This window comes from Bos taurus, chromosome 16 (genome assembly GCF_002263795.3).
Source record: "Bos taurus isolate L1 Dominette 01449 registration number 42190680 breed Hereford chromosome 16, ARS-UCD2.0, whole genome shotgun sequence".
NCBI classification, from domain to species: Eukaryota; Metazoa; Chordata; class Mammalia; order Artiodactyla; family Bovidae; genus Bos; species Bos taurus.
Window position 1 is genome coordinate 19,249,585 of NC_037343.1, and position 15,985 is coordinate 19,265,569.

The window sequence follows — 15,985 nt, forward strand, 5'->3', positions numbered from 1 at the left end:
TGACAGATGAGACAAACAATTTCAGCATTATGCGATTGAACTCGAGGATACAGAAGGGCCCTATCTCAGCCTTGCTTGGTAAAAGATGACTTCTTGATGGACTGACTTCCAGGTTGAAACCCTAAAAATGAGTAGGACTCAGTCAGATCAAGGAGGTAAAGGAGGTTTTCTGAGCCACATTTGATAAAGAAAAAAAAATTAGCATTTCTGCTTTGCCCAAACTTTCTCTTCTTGTTTTTCAACTACACTAGGAAGAAAACAGCTAAGGATGCTATGGCCACAGATCTTGCATAATTCAGCATTGAAAGATAGTAGGGATTCAACATCACCATAAAAGACATTAATGTTAAAATCAAGGGAATGGCAATAATGAAAATAATCCAAATATAATGGAAAAGTAAATAGCATATAGAATCTTCTCTGCCTATAAGTTGGTTCGTTTCGATATATCGGTTCATTTATTATTCATTTCGGTATGAAACACAGTTCACTGGACAAAGGCATGGAAGATTTCTTTAATAACTCTCAGTACTAATTTAATTCTACTTAAACACACATATTCTAGTGAATGCCACATGCTTTTCAGCATGATTTTTATGTGTAAATCAGGATAATATGTTTTCAGATCATTAAGTAAAAGGAAGCATGAACTAAAACCTATTTAATCAATGAGGTATCACCTTTAAACTGCCACAAGGTCATAAAAAAGATAATTTCAAAGCTATAAGTTTCCTAATTGTAATCAACAACAATCTAATGATAAAGAGAAGTATGTGCTAATGGCTGTAATAAACTTGAGGAAATCACTGTCTGTCTTTGAAGACACTTTGCTTCCTCTTTTGGTGAAGGGCCACCTCCCCAATTCTGGATTTCCGAGTACATGAAGTGAATGATTGTATGCTGGCTTCCAGAGCATTATGTTAATGACATGGCTATGCATCCACTGAGTGGAAATGAAGATAAGATTCAGCAGTTGACTTCAGTCCAACTGTACCACCATAAAGCAATATTTAGTTTCCTTGTGTTTGCATAATATTAACTCTTCTACTAACTCACTGACAGATACATTCACACAGTGTATATATTGAGTTAACAACAGCAGCTTGCTGTTTAACTGAATCACACATACATTATAAATTATTAGGTTATACATAGCTTCCCTGGTGGCTCAGACGGTAAAGCGTCTGCCTGCAATGCCGGAGACTCAGCGTTGATTCCTGGGTTGGGAAGAAGATCCCCTGGAGAAGGAAATGGCAATCCACTCCAGCACTCTTGCCTGGAAAATCCCATGGATGGAGGAGCCTGATAGGCTACAGTCCATGGGGTCGCAAAGAGTCGGACACGACTGAGCGACTTCACTTTCACTTTCACTATTCCTAAACATATGAACAATGAATTAAATTTACCCCTGGGCTTCCCAGGTGGCGCTAGTGGTAAAGAACCTGCCTGTCAATGCAGGAGACATGAGAGACACAAGTTTGATCCCTGGGATGGAAAGATCTCCTGGAGGAGGGCATGGCAACCCACTCCAGTACTCTTGCCTAGAGAATCCTATGGACAGAGAAGCCCAGTGTCCCACACACCAAAGGGCCTCAAAGACTTGGGCACAACTGAAGCAACTTAGTACACATGCACTTTTATGCATGCAATGAAAATTTCTGTAAATTACAAACTATTGAAATCAGTGTAAAAGCCAGAAAATGAATATGCAACTCAAATATTTCACATATTCTGTTAAGATGTTACTATATCACTGAAAAATCTCCATTAAAGCACTAATCACTCTTTAATATCTAAATAGGAATAAAAGGTATTATATACTAGGGTATAGAGTCATCACAATTTTTTAATCCCTTCTAGCAGTAAAAAATGCTTTAGAGTAAAAAATGCTTTTTAATCCCTTTAGAGTAAAAAATGAAGATAGGAATACCCAAGGTTTGTTTTGATCTCAGTTCTTAAACAGGCACCTACCTAAATTCAATTCTCTCTTCATAAAATTATCTGTTCATAAAATAGGCAACTGAGTTGATCTGCCCCAAAAGTCTCTTTCAAGCGTTCTTTTCTTAAACAATGTGGCTTCTGCTATTTAGAGTTTCAAGTGTTTTGGTAAATATCTACTCATTAATTCTTATAATGTCATAAAAGGCACATAATAGTGAGTAATTTTTATGACATAGAAGGTAATGAATTTTTCCTTGGCTGAAGAGTTCCATACAAACTGTAGATTAACTCTTACTTTCCCTTGATGAGACCTCTGCTGCTCTTACACTCTTTACGACTGCAGAGGGATCTATCCAACCTTGCAGATCACTCTTAAGGAGATAAGGACATCATCCTTTAGTACAGGACACACTGGTTCCTGAAGCTGGGCTATGAGCAGACACCGGGTGTCCTGGGGTCCTTTTCCTTTGTTATTTAAAAAAATACATGTTTCTAAACACTCAACCAAGAATCATGCTTATTTCTGAAGTGTACTTTCTGCTCAAGAACTGTACACAACAATCTAAGACAGAGTTTTATTCTTAGTAATTAGTTCCTATAAATAGTTAAAACAAGGGTAGGGTTGAATCTAGATCATAATAGTTCTGAATAAGGTAAGTCAATCTTTATCAGAGAAATGGTTAAAAATGGCCAGGCTGAGTCACATTTCACCTGTGAAAATGATACTGAACTCTAATCATTAGGACATGGAATTTAAGGATTCTTTTCCAGTGGTGCGAATAGAGTTTTCCTATTCTATTACCCTTACTCTGCTTTTTTTCTTTTTTGGTCAAATGAGAGGTTTATATATACATCTAAACTTGTTTTCCAAAAAAACAGGAATGAAAACCACTTATATGAGAAAAACAAAGTACAAATTTAAAATGTGCATTTTGAATCTAAATGAAGTCTCAGACAAAAAAGAATTTCCCTATATTCTCACTATGCATAAAGCAAGAGACACATGTGTGTACATACACATACATACAGACATGTGTGTGCATACACAGAGTGCTAGATGAAAATGATCTCAATAAAATAATACTAATATAAGGGTCTCAATAAAACAAAGCAAGAACAAAAATCACCAGAAATACAACTGACACTCTAAGTTCTGAAAAAATTAATTCTAACAATAAACAGGCATTCAGTGGAGACAGTTCTAGAGCATTTGTATACATTCAGATACCAACACTGTTCACAGACTTACCCCCTGGAGGCATTGAAATCATTACAGGATCACTCATCAAGCTGCCTTGGCTATTGGAAACATTCACTTGTACTGTGTAGTTCGTAAAAGGAACCAATCCGTTGATGAGCACCCAAAGGTTGGTCTCTTCACCACTGTGCATGATTTGTGTGCCATTCAGAAGAGTGTAGTTATCACCTGCTGATTATAAAAAGAAAAGTATTTAAATTAGTATATAATTAAGGATTCTTTCCTTCTATTATTTGAGTATTTTCTTGGGTTCTAAATATAGAATGCTAAGTAGAGCTATCTGTATCAGTACCCAGAGGGGCATTTCATGTGCTGCTATCAACATACATAAATTTATTATTTTCTGAACAAAGTGATACCTGAATTAATATGTTTAATAATTTCCAATTTACTCAGTGTAGAGATGTGAATAACTCGACTGACGTTTTTAAGACAGTATGAAGCCTAATCACAAATATCATGGATATAAGTATAAATACTATACAGATATATAAATTGATCAGTTAATAATGGATTATTTACAATTGTTTGAGTTTTTTTTTTTTAAGTTCTCGAATTTTCTTTAATGTACAGACTGGAAGGAAATCACACTGTTTCCCTAAATGGAATGGTTCTGGATATAAATAGCATACTCAGATATGTGTTATATGTCTCATTTATTACCAGTACCAATTGGTTTATTTTCTGCTCATTTTGCTTGTAAGGTTAGTTGACTACTTTCTATCTAATACCTCTTCAAAACAAAATTGGTGACAATATTCTGAAAAGTAACTAGGGATAGGAAGTAATATGTGTCCACTTTGATCAGAATATCTTTTTTTTTTTTTTTTACCTCTATGGGAAAATGCAGAGGCTGCCTCTCTGTATATAAGAATCACCGTGAAAGTACATCATCAGGTCCCACCACTACCCTCCTTCCAAAACTTCAGGGAACCCAAATCTCTAGATTAGAATACAGGAAAATACTTTTGTCTGATAACAGGGTTTTATCTCCATCTTCTATGCAACTGGGTTACATTCAAGATTAAGAAAAGCTAGAAATTAGACTTAAAAAATAAGGCTACAACTGAACAGCATATTATAACATTTATTTCATTTGCTATGTTAGATGATTTCATGAAAAGTTTCCATGAGGAAATTTTTTAAGATATCGCCTAATTTAGTAAACTTTAGTTATATTTACTCTTAAAAGATTGAAAAAAGAATAGTTAGAAATAGTAATATTTACTTCAAATAGCCATCCTCCTTTGCCAGAACACTTTTTTACTGTATGTACCTTTAATTTTTCCCATATACATGCTATAAATATAAGCAAACAAATAAAAAAGAAAACACTGATGCTGGCTTCAAGGGGAAAGCATATTTGTGAGCTCTCTGGATACTGATATAATCTTTACTGTTTAAATGTTTTAAAAAGTAAAGATGGTGACATATGAAAAGTGATCTTGCATTGTACAGCAGACAAAAGTTAACAGGTGCAATATTTACAAAAATATTATATTTTACATAGTTTAGTATAGTGCAAGAGAAGGAAATGGCATCCCACTCCAGTATTCTTGCCTCGAGAATCCCATGGACAGAGGAGTCTGGTGGGCTACAGTCCATGGGGTCGCAAAGAGTCAGACATGACTGAGCGACTTCACTCACTCTCAGTATAGTACAATGGAAAGTACATAAATTTGGTGATCAGAGAGCTTCTGCATTTGAACTTGTCCTTTTCATTCTTGAGTGGTGTGCTCTTTGTAAGTTACTTAATTTTATTTATTTTTTTACCACCACACTGGGTAGCTGTGGGATCTTAGTTTCATAACTAAGGACTGAACCCAGGTCCACAATAGCAAAAGCACTGAGTCTTAATATCTTGACTGCCAGGGAATTACCTGTAAGTTACTTAATATTTCTGAACCTCATTTTTCTTCTGTAAACTGGGGATAATAATGCTCCTTTGTTTGCCATATTATTATGACCGTTAAATGAGATGCTCAGCAGCAGCAGCTAGAAATGTTACTGTTCCTGTTGCAATAATTTCTATTCATTTTTAGTAAAACAAGATAGAGACATTGTCACAGTTTGCTGCTGTGGCTGCTAAGTCGCTTCAGTCGTGTCCAACTCTGTGCGACCCCATAGACGGCAGCCCACCAGGCTCCCCCATCCCTGGGATTCTCCAGGCAAGAACACTGGAGTGGGTTGCCATTTCCTTCTCCAATGCATGAAAGGGAAAAGTGAAAGTGAAGTCGCTCAGTCGTGTCCGACTCTTCGAGACCCCATGGACTGCAGCCTACCAGGCTCCTCTGTCCATGGGATTTTCCAGGCAAGAGTACTGGAGTGGGGTGCCATTGCCTTCTCCTTGTCACAGTTTAAGAATGGTTTTAAGTTCCCAAAATGAAAACAGACAACACATCTATGTACCTGAAGAAGTTATGAAACCTACAAAGTAGTTGTTGATAATCTACTAATGCATTACAGCAGAAAGGATACAATGTCTGTTGTTATATCCATGCAACAGATACATTTCTGAAAAATATTTAGAACTATCAAGTGATTAAGAATTACTGACCCTGTATTTTACTTTCTCTAGTACCTACCTACTACATTCTCCCCACCTCCACCCAATCAAGTATTATTATTCAAAAATCTAAGGTTTTTCAATTAATAAAACAATGCTAATCTCATTCAATTCCACTGTACCATTGTTTCATCAGGTTGCATTTCAAACTCTAAAATTAATAAGATCAAATGATGAAAAGAACTCATATCTAGTTATGGGCCTTCTTATGAAATATGGGTAAGGCAGATCAAGACTTTAAAAATATGCCAAATTTTAAAAAAGATACTTATAATAACTTTGGGATGGAGTACTTAGCTGAGAATTTTATTGCTGTGAAGTCCACAGATAGGTTAAGTGTTTCCATGAACAGAAGAAATCCCTAGTTCATGCGAGAATTTATTACCCTGAACTTGAACTGGCACATCCAAAGGAGTAGTTTGTTGCAAAGAAAATAAATGGTACTTATGGGCTAAAACATGGGACGAATAATTTCTATTCCTTTTTGGTAAAACAAGATAAAGACATAGTCCCAGTTTAAGGATGATTTTAAGTTCCCAAAATAGGAATAGACAACACAGCTAGATAGGTGAAGAAGTTATGAAACTTACAAAGTAGCTGTTGATAAGCTCCTAATGCACTGAAAAGACATTTCCAAATTATGCTACACTAGCTTTCATAGAATTTTTACAACTGGTCAACTTGATTATTGAGCTCCAACTGCATACAGGGAGTAGACCTGAGTAGGTGCTGATAACAGTCTGCCTCGAATAAGACACAGTTCTTGCACTTAAGAAACTTGTTTTAGATTAACATGAATCCCTTCTAATTATGATCTAAGAAAAATTTCATTATTCACATCTGAAGATCTTCTCAAGTTCCCATAATGTCCTGTTCCTTAAAAACATATTCAGTTATAGCTGAAACAATTGCTGCTATCGTCACATGCCCAGATCTAAAATTTCAAAAAGGTCAGCTTATCCTAGGAAACCCAGGAAAACGCCCTATTTCCTTGAAAGTGGTATAAGATGTCAAATTTCAAGATAACAATGAAAATTATAAAAATAAGCCAAGAGAATACAGTTTTACACATTTCAAGCCTGGTGTAACTATAAGCTCAATGAGTTAACGTCTATGATGATAATACTGGTGAGGCTTTTTTTTTCCCCGTTGTATTTTGTTTGTTTGTCTTTGAAGCAAATTTCTAGCTGTAAAATGAAAAATATCGCCAGCTTTGAAAATGGCATGGCAGGGGGAAATATATTAAGTACCACTTTATTCTAAGTTTCCCGGATAACATTAATACATGGTAATTATACAATTAGTTGTAACATTAAGTCCTAGTTATAGAACAATGATTACTCAGTAATTATAAGAAGTATATAATTACTCAATAATTATGAGAAGTATGCAATTACATAACCATTTCGTTCAGCTCAAAAAAGAACTTGTACATCTCCAGGAATCATGCAGCTGAGTGAATTGAATGTTCTTTCACCTCCACTAACATAAAGCTCAATTCAGAGACCTGGAGCAAATGACAGGATTTCAACCCTCACTGAAGCTCAAAAATCTCCGGGTTCAAAACCAATACAGGACCCAGAGATTTCAGCTGTTCTCCACCTTATTCTCCCTGATCTCTCTTTCTTCCAATAAACTTTGCCAGTTTGGGTTCCTAGCTTTTAAGGGAAAGATCTTAAAAATGTAGGTCCTCTGATCCTTTTAAAGGGGTTGCACTTTACTTTTCACTGCATGAACTTTGTTTTCAGTGGGCTGGAAAATAGAGCCCCGTTGGTTCAGCCTCAAGAATCAAGCTAGAAAATACTACAGTGATAAGCATTTCCTATCACAGGTGACCACTCCTGTCTGGTCAGCCTCAGCGCTGACCTGATTTGTGAGTATAAATGGATGGTGCTGGTCGGGTTAAGATTCTATGTTCTGGAACCACAACTCCCATGACTCCTCCAGGCACTGTGAGCTTGGAGTCCCCTTCATCTACCTTCTTTAGCTCTGGTCTGCGCCATTGAGCTTTAACTGGTTGTTCAGTCACTAAGTCATGTCTGACTCTTTGTGAACCCATGGACTGCAGTTTTAACTGGGGATTGCACTAAACTCTGCACCATGAGACTGTCTATACCTGTGTTCCAGAGCTCACCCATGTCAAAATTGCCTGGGAGTACTTCACACACCTGAGTTCTAACCCAGACCTACTAAAGGAGAACACCAGAGCGTATGGGGAATCACATGGTGATTCTTCAGTATGCATAATTACTGGCTTTAGGATGATTTAACCCATGTTCAAGGTGGCCTTAATGTAATGATCGAAATTCATTTCCTTTGCTTGAAAAAATTATCAGGACGCATTTGGCATCCTTATGAGTGATGCGTTTAGATTCTAGCTTTGGGTTGCAAAATGTTGACTAGTGAAAGAATGCATCTTTAGAAAGTGTAAAGTTAACTTGCAAACCAGACTGTCTTTACAGACTACAAAATCTAGTACAGTTATGCTACAAGAAAGTTTAAAATATGAATAAAAACATTTTTAAATGAATAAAAAAAATTTTTAAGGAAAAAGAAAAGCTATATTATGCAAATAACAACCATAAGAGAATTGGCTATACTAATATCAGATAAAACATACTGTTAGAGAAAAAGCATTATGAGCAATAAAGAGAAAGACTTTAAAAATGATAACAGTTTATTCTATTGGGAATATATAATTATGGATATACATGCACCTATATGGGCTTTCCAGGTGGATTTAGTGGTAAAGAACCTGCCTGCCAGTGCAGGAAACAGAAGAGATGAGGGTTCAATCCCTGGGTCAGCAAGATCCCCTAAAGGAGGGCATGGCAATCCGCTTCAATATCCTTGACTGGAGAATCCGTGGACAGATGAGCCTGGAGGACTAGGCTCCTCCAAGGGTTGTAAAGAGTTGGACACAATGCGTCTACATCTTTCTGGTTTTAATCATAATAAAATTTTGCCTGTTTGCTTGATTTTATAATAAATGAAACCATGAAGTATGTAAAAGTATGTATATCACACACCTGAGAACAATAACTTAAGAATTTCTGAATGAAGTTTCTCTCTCTTTCTTTCTCCACTGAGGATGCAGAGAAAAGGAAGGATTCTTTGCACACTGGCCTGTATCATGCAATCACAAGGGAAAAACATATTTGGTATAGATCACACAACATTCTAAAATAAAACCCTAGATGTTGTTTTAGACTATTCTACATTCTCAAGGATTTCCCAAAAGGTTAATTCTTTCAGTCCTACTTTTCTATTTTACTTTGAAGGAAAAAGTGTTAAATGAAGAAGCAATCAAAATAAATCTCACATGTGCCACAGGTTTTACATGAAAGGAACTTTTCCTTCAGCTTTGAATATGAAGACCAACACTAAAATGTTAACAACCTGGATGCCCATTTCTAAAGCTAAAATCTTACTTTTCATGTTCTTATTTGCTGAATCGTAGGATATTTTTCTGTACAATTAGTTTTTAAGCAAAAACCAGTGTAAATAGATATTCTCACAGGTATGAGTCACAGATGAGTAATTGATGACTATTCTGGGAATATCATCTCATGGGGCTCTCTAGATTGAAATAACATAAATGGGTATCCTTTCCCATTCTTGTTATAATCATTGTCACAAGAATTTTAATGCACCATATATTCCATAATTTTTTTTCCTCTGTGCTGTACTGCTCTGACCTTTTCAATATTCTATAATTTGACTGGCTGGCTATTTCAGTTCTCTCCTTTTTACAGCCTTATTAACTTGTGGAAAAGGGGTGAAATGAACAGCCAATCAGAATACATAATATTGCAAAGGTCAGTGTAGTCTTGTAAGTATCATCATACACAGAAGACTGTATGCCAGGCATTAACATCCTGATATCTTATTCATGTGACAAAGATTGTAACAAGAACAGAAAATGGCACAACATGAATCCATTCTCGTGACAAAGATCATAATGAGGAATGACAGCGAACAAACCAAACTGATTCTTGTTACCTTGTGAGGATTTTACATGTCAGACCTGGTCCTGTTTAAGTTAGCCTTTTTCTGAATCCAATTACATCTTATGGTAGAAAAGATATTGACCAATTTTCCCACATCTGGCTGGAAAAAGAAAATGCTATATTTTTTCCTGTATTGGGGGGGGTCTCAATTTTAGTGTTGTTCAGCCTCACCTCACCATCACAGAATTCTGCCAATCCCCAGGTGAAAGACGCTGAATGACATTTTGCAAATTAGGGCCATGTGGCCAGTATGCCCTTAAATGGGAACTAAGAATTCTAGGTTACTCTAGATAGCACATATTAATATTTAAGTCACTTTTATTTCTTCTTTGTAAAGATATTTCAAATTATTCTACCCAAGATGCAAATGCATGCTCCAAGCATCATTATTTTAATAGATCTTATTTTGATATAAATCTGAAAGAATTTAAGTTAATATATAGGTAAAAGGACCTATTCCTGACTTTAAGTTTTTGCCAACATACAAAACTTTTGTAGATCTTTACTTACACAGCTTTCTTCTCCACAGAACATTTTGAAAGAGAAAAAAATAAGTAGCTTGTGAAGCACTTAGGCTCTGAGAAAGACAGTGCTCTGTTAATGCATCCTCCTTTTACCATTATTGTAATTACTCTAATGTGATGCTTAATTAGTTGTCCTCTAGTAAAAGCTGTACTTCTTTGATTCCTCTTTAAAGTGGTCATTCTGCTATTATAACAATTGTAGTTCAGGGAATAAATACACAGAATATTTCATCAATTCACCAAAAGATGCTGCACAATAATTTTCCCCAAGTCTGTGCTCAAACAAGAGCAATACAGTTCTACAGATAGGATATTTTTGTCTGGTGCTGTTTTGATTTATTTTTTAAAATTTATGGGCAAGAGTAAAGTAATGTTACACAATTAATCTTCTAAATATTTTTTTTTCTTCCCACCCTCTCCCTCTCCCACAGAGTCCATAAGCCTGTTCTATATTTATTTTAAATACATTTTTTTAAAGTCACTAGCAATAGCTGCTGTTCTAAAGGCTTAAAAAGAATAACTGAAGAGTATGGATGGATTTGGAGGGCATTATACTAAGTGAAATAAGCCAGAGAGAGAAAGATAAATTCTATATGATATCATGAATATGTGGAATGTACAAAATACCACAAAGAGGTGAATATACCAAAAAAGAAATAGACTCACAGATATGGAGAACAAACGAGTAGTCATCAGTGGGGAGAGGATGGGCAACATAAGGGTGGGGGAGTAGAAGGTACAGACTACTGGGTATAAGACAGGCTCAAGGATGTGGGAATACATAGGGGGAATACAATGTGGAGAAAATAGTTAATATTTCATAATAACTGTAAGTGGAAAGCAGCTCTTAAGAATTTTATAAAAATAAAAAAATTTTAAAAGGGGAGCAAAGAGTAATCAATGAATCCTTGAATGAAAGAAAGATGGGTTTACTATTTAAACTGCTTCTGAAAGACTTTTTTAACCTTTTAGAGATATATGCCTTCCAGAGGTAATTTGCCAGACATGAAACAGATCAGATCAGATCAGATCAGATCAGTCGCTCAGTCGTGTCCGACTCTTTGCGACCCCATGAATTGCAGCACGCCAGGCCTCCCTGTCCATCACCAACTTCTGGAGTTCACTCAGACTCACGTCCATCAAGTCTGTGATGCCATCCAGCCATCTCATCCTCTGTCATCCCCTTCTCCTCCTGACTCCAATCCCTCCCAGCATCAGAGTCTTTTCCAATGAGTCAACTCTTCACATGAGGTGGCCAAAGGACTGGAGTTTCAGCTTTAGCATCATTCCTTCCAAAGAAATCCCAGGGCCAATCTCCTTCAGAATGGACTGGTTGGATCTCCTTGCAGTCCAAGGGACTCTCAAGAGTCTTCTCCAATACCACAGTTCAAAAGCATCAATTCTTTAGCGCTCAGCCTTCTTGACAGTCCAACTCTCACATCCATACATGACCACAGGAAATACCATAGCCTTGACTAGATGGACCTTTGTTGGCAAAGTAATGTCTCTGCTTTTGAATATGCTATTTAGGTTGGTCATAACTTTCCTTCCAAGGAGTATCTTTTAATTTCATGGCTTGCAGTCACCATCTGTAGTGATTTTGGAGCCCAGAAAAATAAAGTCTGACACTGTTTCCACTGTTTCCCCATCTATTTCCCAGGAAGTGGTGGGACCGGATGCCATGATCTTCGTTTTCTGAATGTTGAGCTTTAAGCCAACTTTTTCACTCTCCTCTTTCACTTTCATCAAGAGGCTTTTGAGTTCCTCTTCACTTTCTGCCATAAGGGTGGTGTCATCTGCATATCTGAGGTTATTGATATTTCTCCCAGCAATCTTGATTCCAGCTTGTGTTTCTTCCAGTCCAGCGTTATTCATGATGTACTCTGCATATAAGTTAAATAAACAGGGTGACAATATACAGCCTTGACGAACTCCTTTCCCTATTTGGAACCAGTCTGTTGTTCCATGTCCAGTTTTAAGTGTTGCTTCCTGACCTGCATACAAATTTCTCAAGAGGCAGATCAGGTGGTCTGGTATTCCCATCTGTTTCAGAATTTTCCACAGTTTATTGTGATCCACACAGTCAAAGGCTTTGGCATAGTCAAGAAAGCAGAAATAGATGTTTTTCTGGAACTCTCTTGTTTTTTCTATGATCCAGTGGATGTTGGCAATTTGATCTCTGGTTCCTCTGCCTTTTCTAAAACCAGCTTGAACATCAGGAAGTTCACGGTTCACATATTGCTGAAGCCTCGCCTGGAGAATTTTGAGCATTACTTTACTAGCGTGTGAGATGAGTGCAATTGTGCGGTAGTTTGAGCATTCTTTGGCATTGCCTTTCTTTGGGATTGGAATGAAAACTGACCTTTTCCAGTCCTGTGGCCACTGCTGAGTTTTCCAAATTTGCTGGCATATTGAGTGCAGCACTTTCACAGCATCATCTTTCAGGATTTGGAATAGCTCAACTGGAATTCCATCACCTCCACTAGCTTTGTTCATACTGATGCTTTCTAAGGCCCACTTGACTTCACATTCCAGGATGTCTGGCTCTAGCCCTTCCTACAAATCTTAATGAAAAAAAGTAAATGACTAAAAAAGGCTAAAATATTTTGCTCTAAGAAGCAAATGCAGTGTTAATATTGCCTTGCAATTTATTTTAAAGAAATAATTTTATTGCCTTATTCTAAACATAAGAAAATGAATTACAAAATGGCTTAACAGTGCCTATGTAAAAATTTGGTTTAAGAACCAAGCAAAGGTGGCAGGCGTCAGAAGCAAGAGAACTGTAATACGGTACCTTTAGTCCCAAAATAAGGTTTCAGCATGTAAAGGGTCATAAGAAATACATTTGTTTGTAAAGCAAAGAGAGTTTGGTATATATATTTTGCTCTCTTGAGCAACAACTTAATTGATTTTTGCTCCCTGATTTCAAGTTGAACTGATTTTCCCTTTTAGATCCTGCAGATGGTGACTTTCTAGCCTGGATAATTGTAGAAATGAAAAGAACCAGTTTGAGTCCTTTCAAAGACATTTTATCCACCTTAGTTGTTTTCTTAGGTTTACCTAGATCAGCTAATGTGATTCAGCTATAAAATAAATGTGTAAAAATAAGTAACATCTCTGTCATGGCAAATAGTTAATCACATACTTAATGCTAAGAATACGTTTTATAGTCAACAATTGTATTTTTTTTTAAAGAAAGAATAAAGTTGTTTTTAAAACATTGCATCTTAAGGAGAAGATTGAGAAATGTGAACAGCTTATTAACAATGTTATAGGCACGTGCTGTAAGTCTTTATCTTTTAATCTTTGCTCATTGTTGGGGCTTTCATTGTCAGTATACAAATGAAGATTATTATCTGCTTTTAAAACATGTTCATAACTCATAGATGCCAATAAGAATATTCAGTTCTTCAGGGAGATGATCAGAAAGAAACTGGTTAAAAAGGAGACCTAGTGATCTCCAATCCATAATCAAATATCTAGATTGATTGTGTCACTTGCACTTGTATTGATTTCAATCCGAGTAGCTCACCCAAGGGAATAATAAAAATGTGGAATAAAACTGATTTATGAGAACAAAATAAATCCTTTTGTGAGTGGTAATGAATTGGTACTATTTAACCCTTTCAATCACAGAGTGAAAAAACTATTTATTTTTTAAGAATGCTGAGCTAGCCCAAAGAAGTCATATCAGAAATGCCAATATTGCCAAGTGCCATTACACTACGTTGTAATGCTGGGGAAAAAAAATGCTGCTCTAAACTTGATGGAAGGCATCGTCTGACATACAACATACTTCTAGCTTTCCTGGGCCAAGTTCAATGTGCCATCATAAATGATGGACTTGCAGATCTAAAGTATTACGGAATCATTCGATAACTGTTTATTGCACTTATTTACATGATTTATAAGAGAGTTGAGAAACAAGAGTAAACATGGTGGCACAGGCTGTTCTTCGGTCACTAAGTCGTGTACGACTCTTTGCGACCTGATGGACCACAGCACGCCAGGCTTCTCTGTCCTTCACTATATCTGGAGTTTGTTCAAATTCATGTCCAATGAGTCAGCGGTATTAACTAGCCATCTCATCCTCTACTGCCCTCTTTACCTCTTGCCTTCAATCTTTTCCAGCATCAGGGTCTTTTCAAATGAGTCAGCTCGTTGCATCAGGTCAAAGTATTAGAGCCTCACCTTCAACATCAGTCCTTCCGATGAATATTCAGGATTGATTTCCTTTAGGATTAACTGGTTTGATCTCCTTGCTGTCCAAGGGACTCTCAAGAGTTTTCTCCAGTACCACAATTTGAAAACATCAATTCTTCAGCACTCAGCCTTCTTTATGGTCCAACTCTCATATCCATACATGACTACCGGAAAAACCATGGCTTTGACTAAACGGACCTTTGTCAGCAAAGTAATGTCTCTGCTTTGTAACATGCTGTCTAGATTTGTCATAGATTTCCTTCCAAGAACAAATGTCTTTTAATTTCATGGGTGAAGTCACCATCTGCAGTGATTTTGAAACCCAAGAGAATAAAATCTGTCAGTGTTTCCATTTTTGCCCCATCTATTGGCCATGAAATGATGAAACTGGATGTCATGATGTTAGTTTTCTGAATGTTGTGTTTTAAGCCAGCTTTTTCACTGTCCTTTTTCATCCTCATCAAGAGGCTCTTTATTTCCTCTTCACTTTCTGCCATTAGAGTGGTACCATCTGCATGCATGAGGTTGTTGATAATTCTCCTGGCAATCCTGATTCCAGCCTGTGAGTCATCCAGTCCAGCATTTCGCATAATGAATTCTGCATATAAGTTAAATAAGCAGGGTGACAACATAAAGTCTTGGCATACTTCTTTTCCAATTTGGAACCAGTCTGTTGTTCCATGTCCAGTTCTAACTGTTGCTTCTTGACCTGCATGCAGGTTTCTCAGGAGGCAGGTCAGGTGGTCTGGTACTCCCATCTCTTGAAGAATTTTTCACAATTTGTTGTGATCCATACAGTCAAAGTCATTAGCAGAGTCAATGAAGCAGAAGTAGATGTTTCTCTGGAATTCCCTTGCTTTTTCTATGGTCCAGCAGATGTTGGCAATTTGATCTCTGGTTCCTGTGCCTATTCTAAATCTAGCTTGTATATCTGGAAGTTCTCGATTCACATACTGCTGAAGCCTAGCTTGAAAAATTTTGAGCATTATATTGCTAGCTTGTGAAATGAGCACAATTGTATGGTAGTTTGAACATTCTTTGGCATTGCCTTTCTTTGGGATTTAGGGCTTCCCTGGTAGCTCAGCTGGTAAAGAATCTGCTTGCAAAGCAGGAGACCCCAGTTCAGTTCCTGGGTTGGGAAGATACTGTGGAGAAAGGAAGGCTACCCACTCCAGTATTCTAGCCTGCTGCTGCTGCTGCGTCACTTCAGTCGTGTCCGACTCTGTGCGACCCCATACACGGCAACCCACCAGGTTCCCCCATCCCTGGGATTCTCCAGGCAAGAACACTGGAGTGGGTAGCCATTCTAGCCAGGAGAATGACATAGACTCTACAATCCATGGGTTCGCAAAAAGTCAGATACAACTGAGCGACTTTGGGCTTTAACTACATTTAATATTTTTTTCTCTCAGTATTGATGTTCTTTAGTTTACTCAAAACTTAGTATATAACCATTAATTCTAGGGGTATCTCCAGGATATCA

General features: G+C 37.0%; 1 protein-coding gene across 1 annotated transcript in view; it reads right to left on the reverse strand.

Moving 5' to 3' along the window:
* The window catches only part of USH2A (usherin), a 923,574-nt gene that overhangs the window by 357,252 nt on the left and 550,337 nt on the right, over positions 1 to 15,985 (reverse strand). Inside the window, exon 37 of the mRNA NM_001191425.2 lies at positions 3,191 to 3,370. Within this exon, the coding sequence (NP_001178354.2) occupies positions 3,191 to 3,370 (180 nt within the window). The remainder of the gene's footprint in view (positions 1 to 3,190; positions 3,371 to 15,985) is intronic.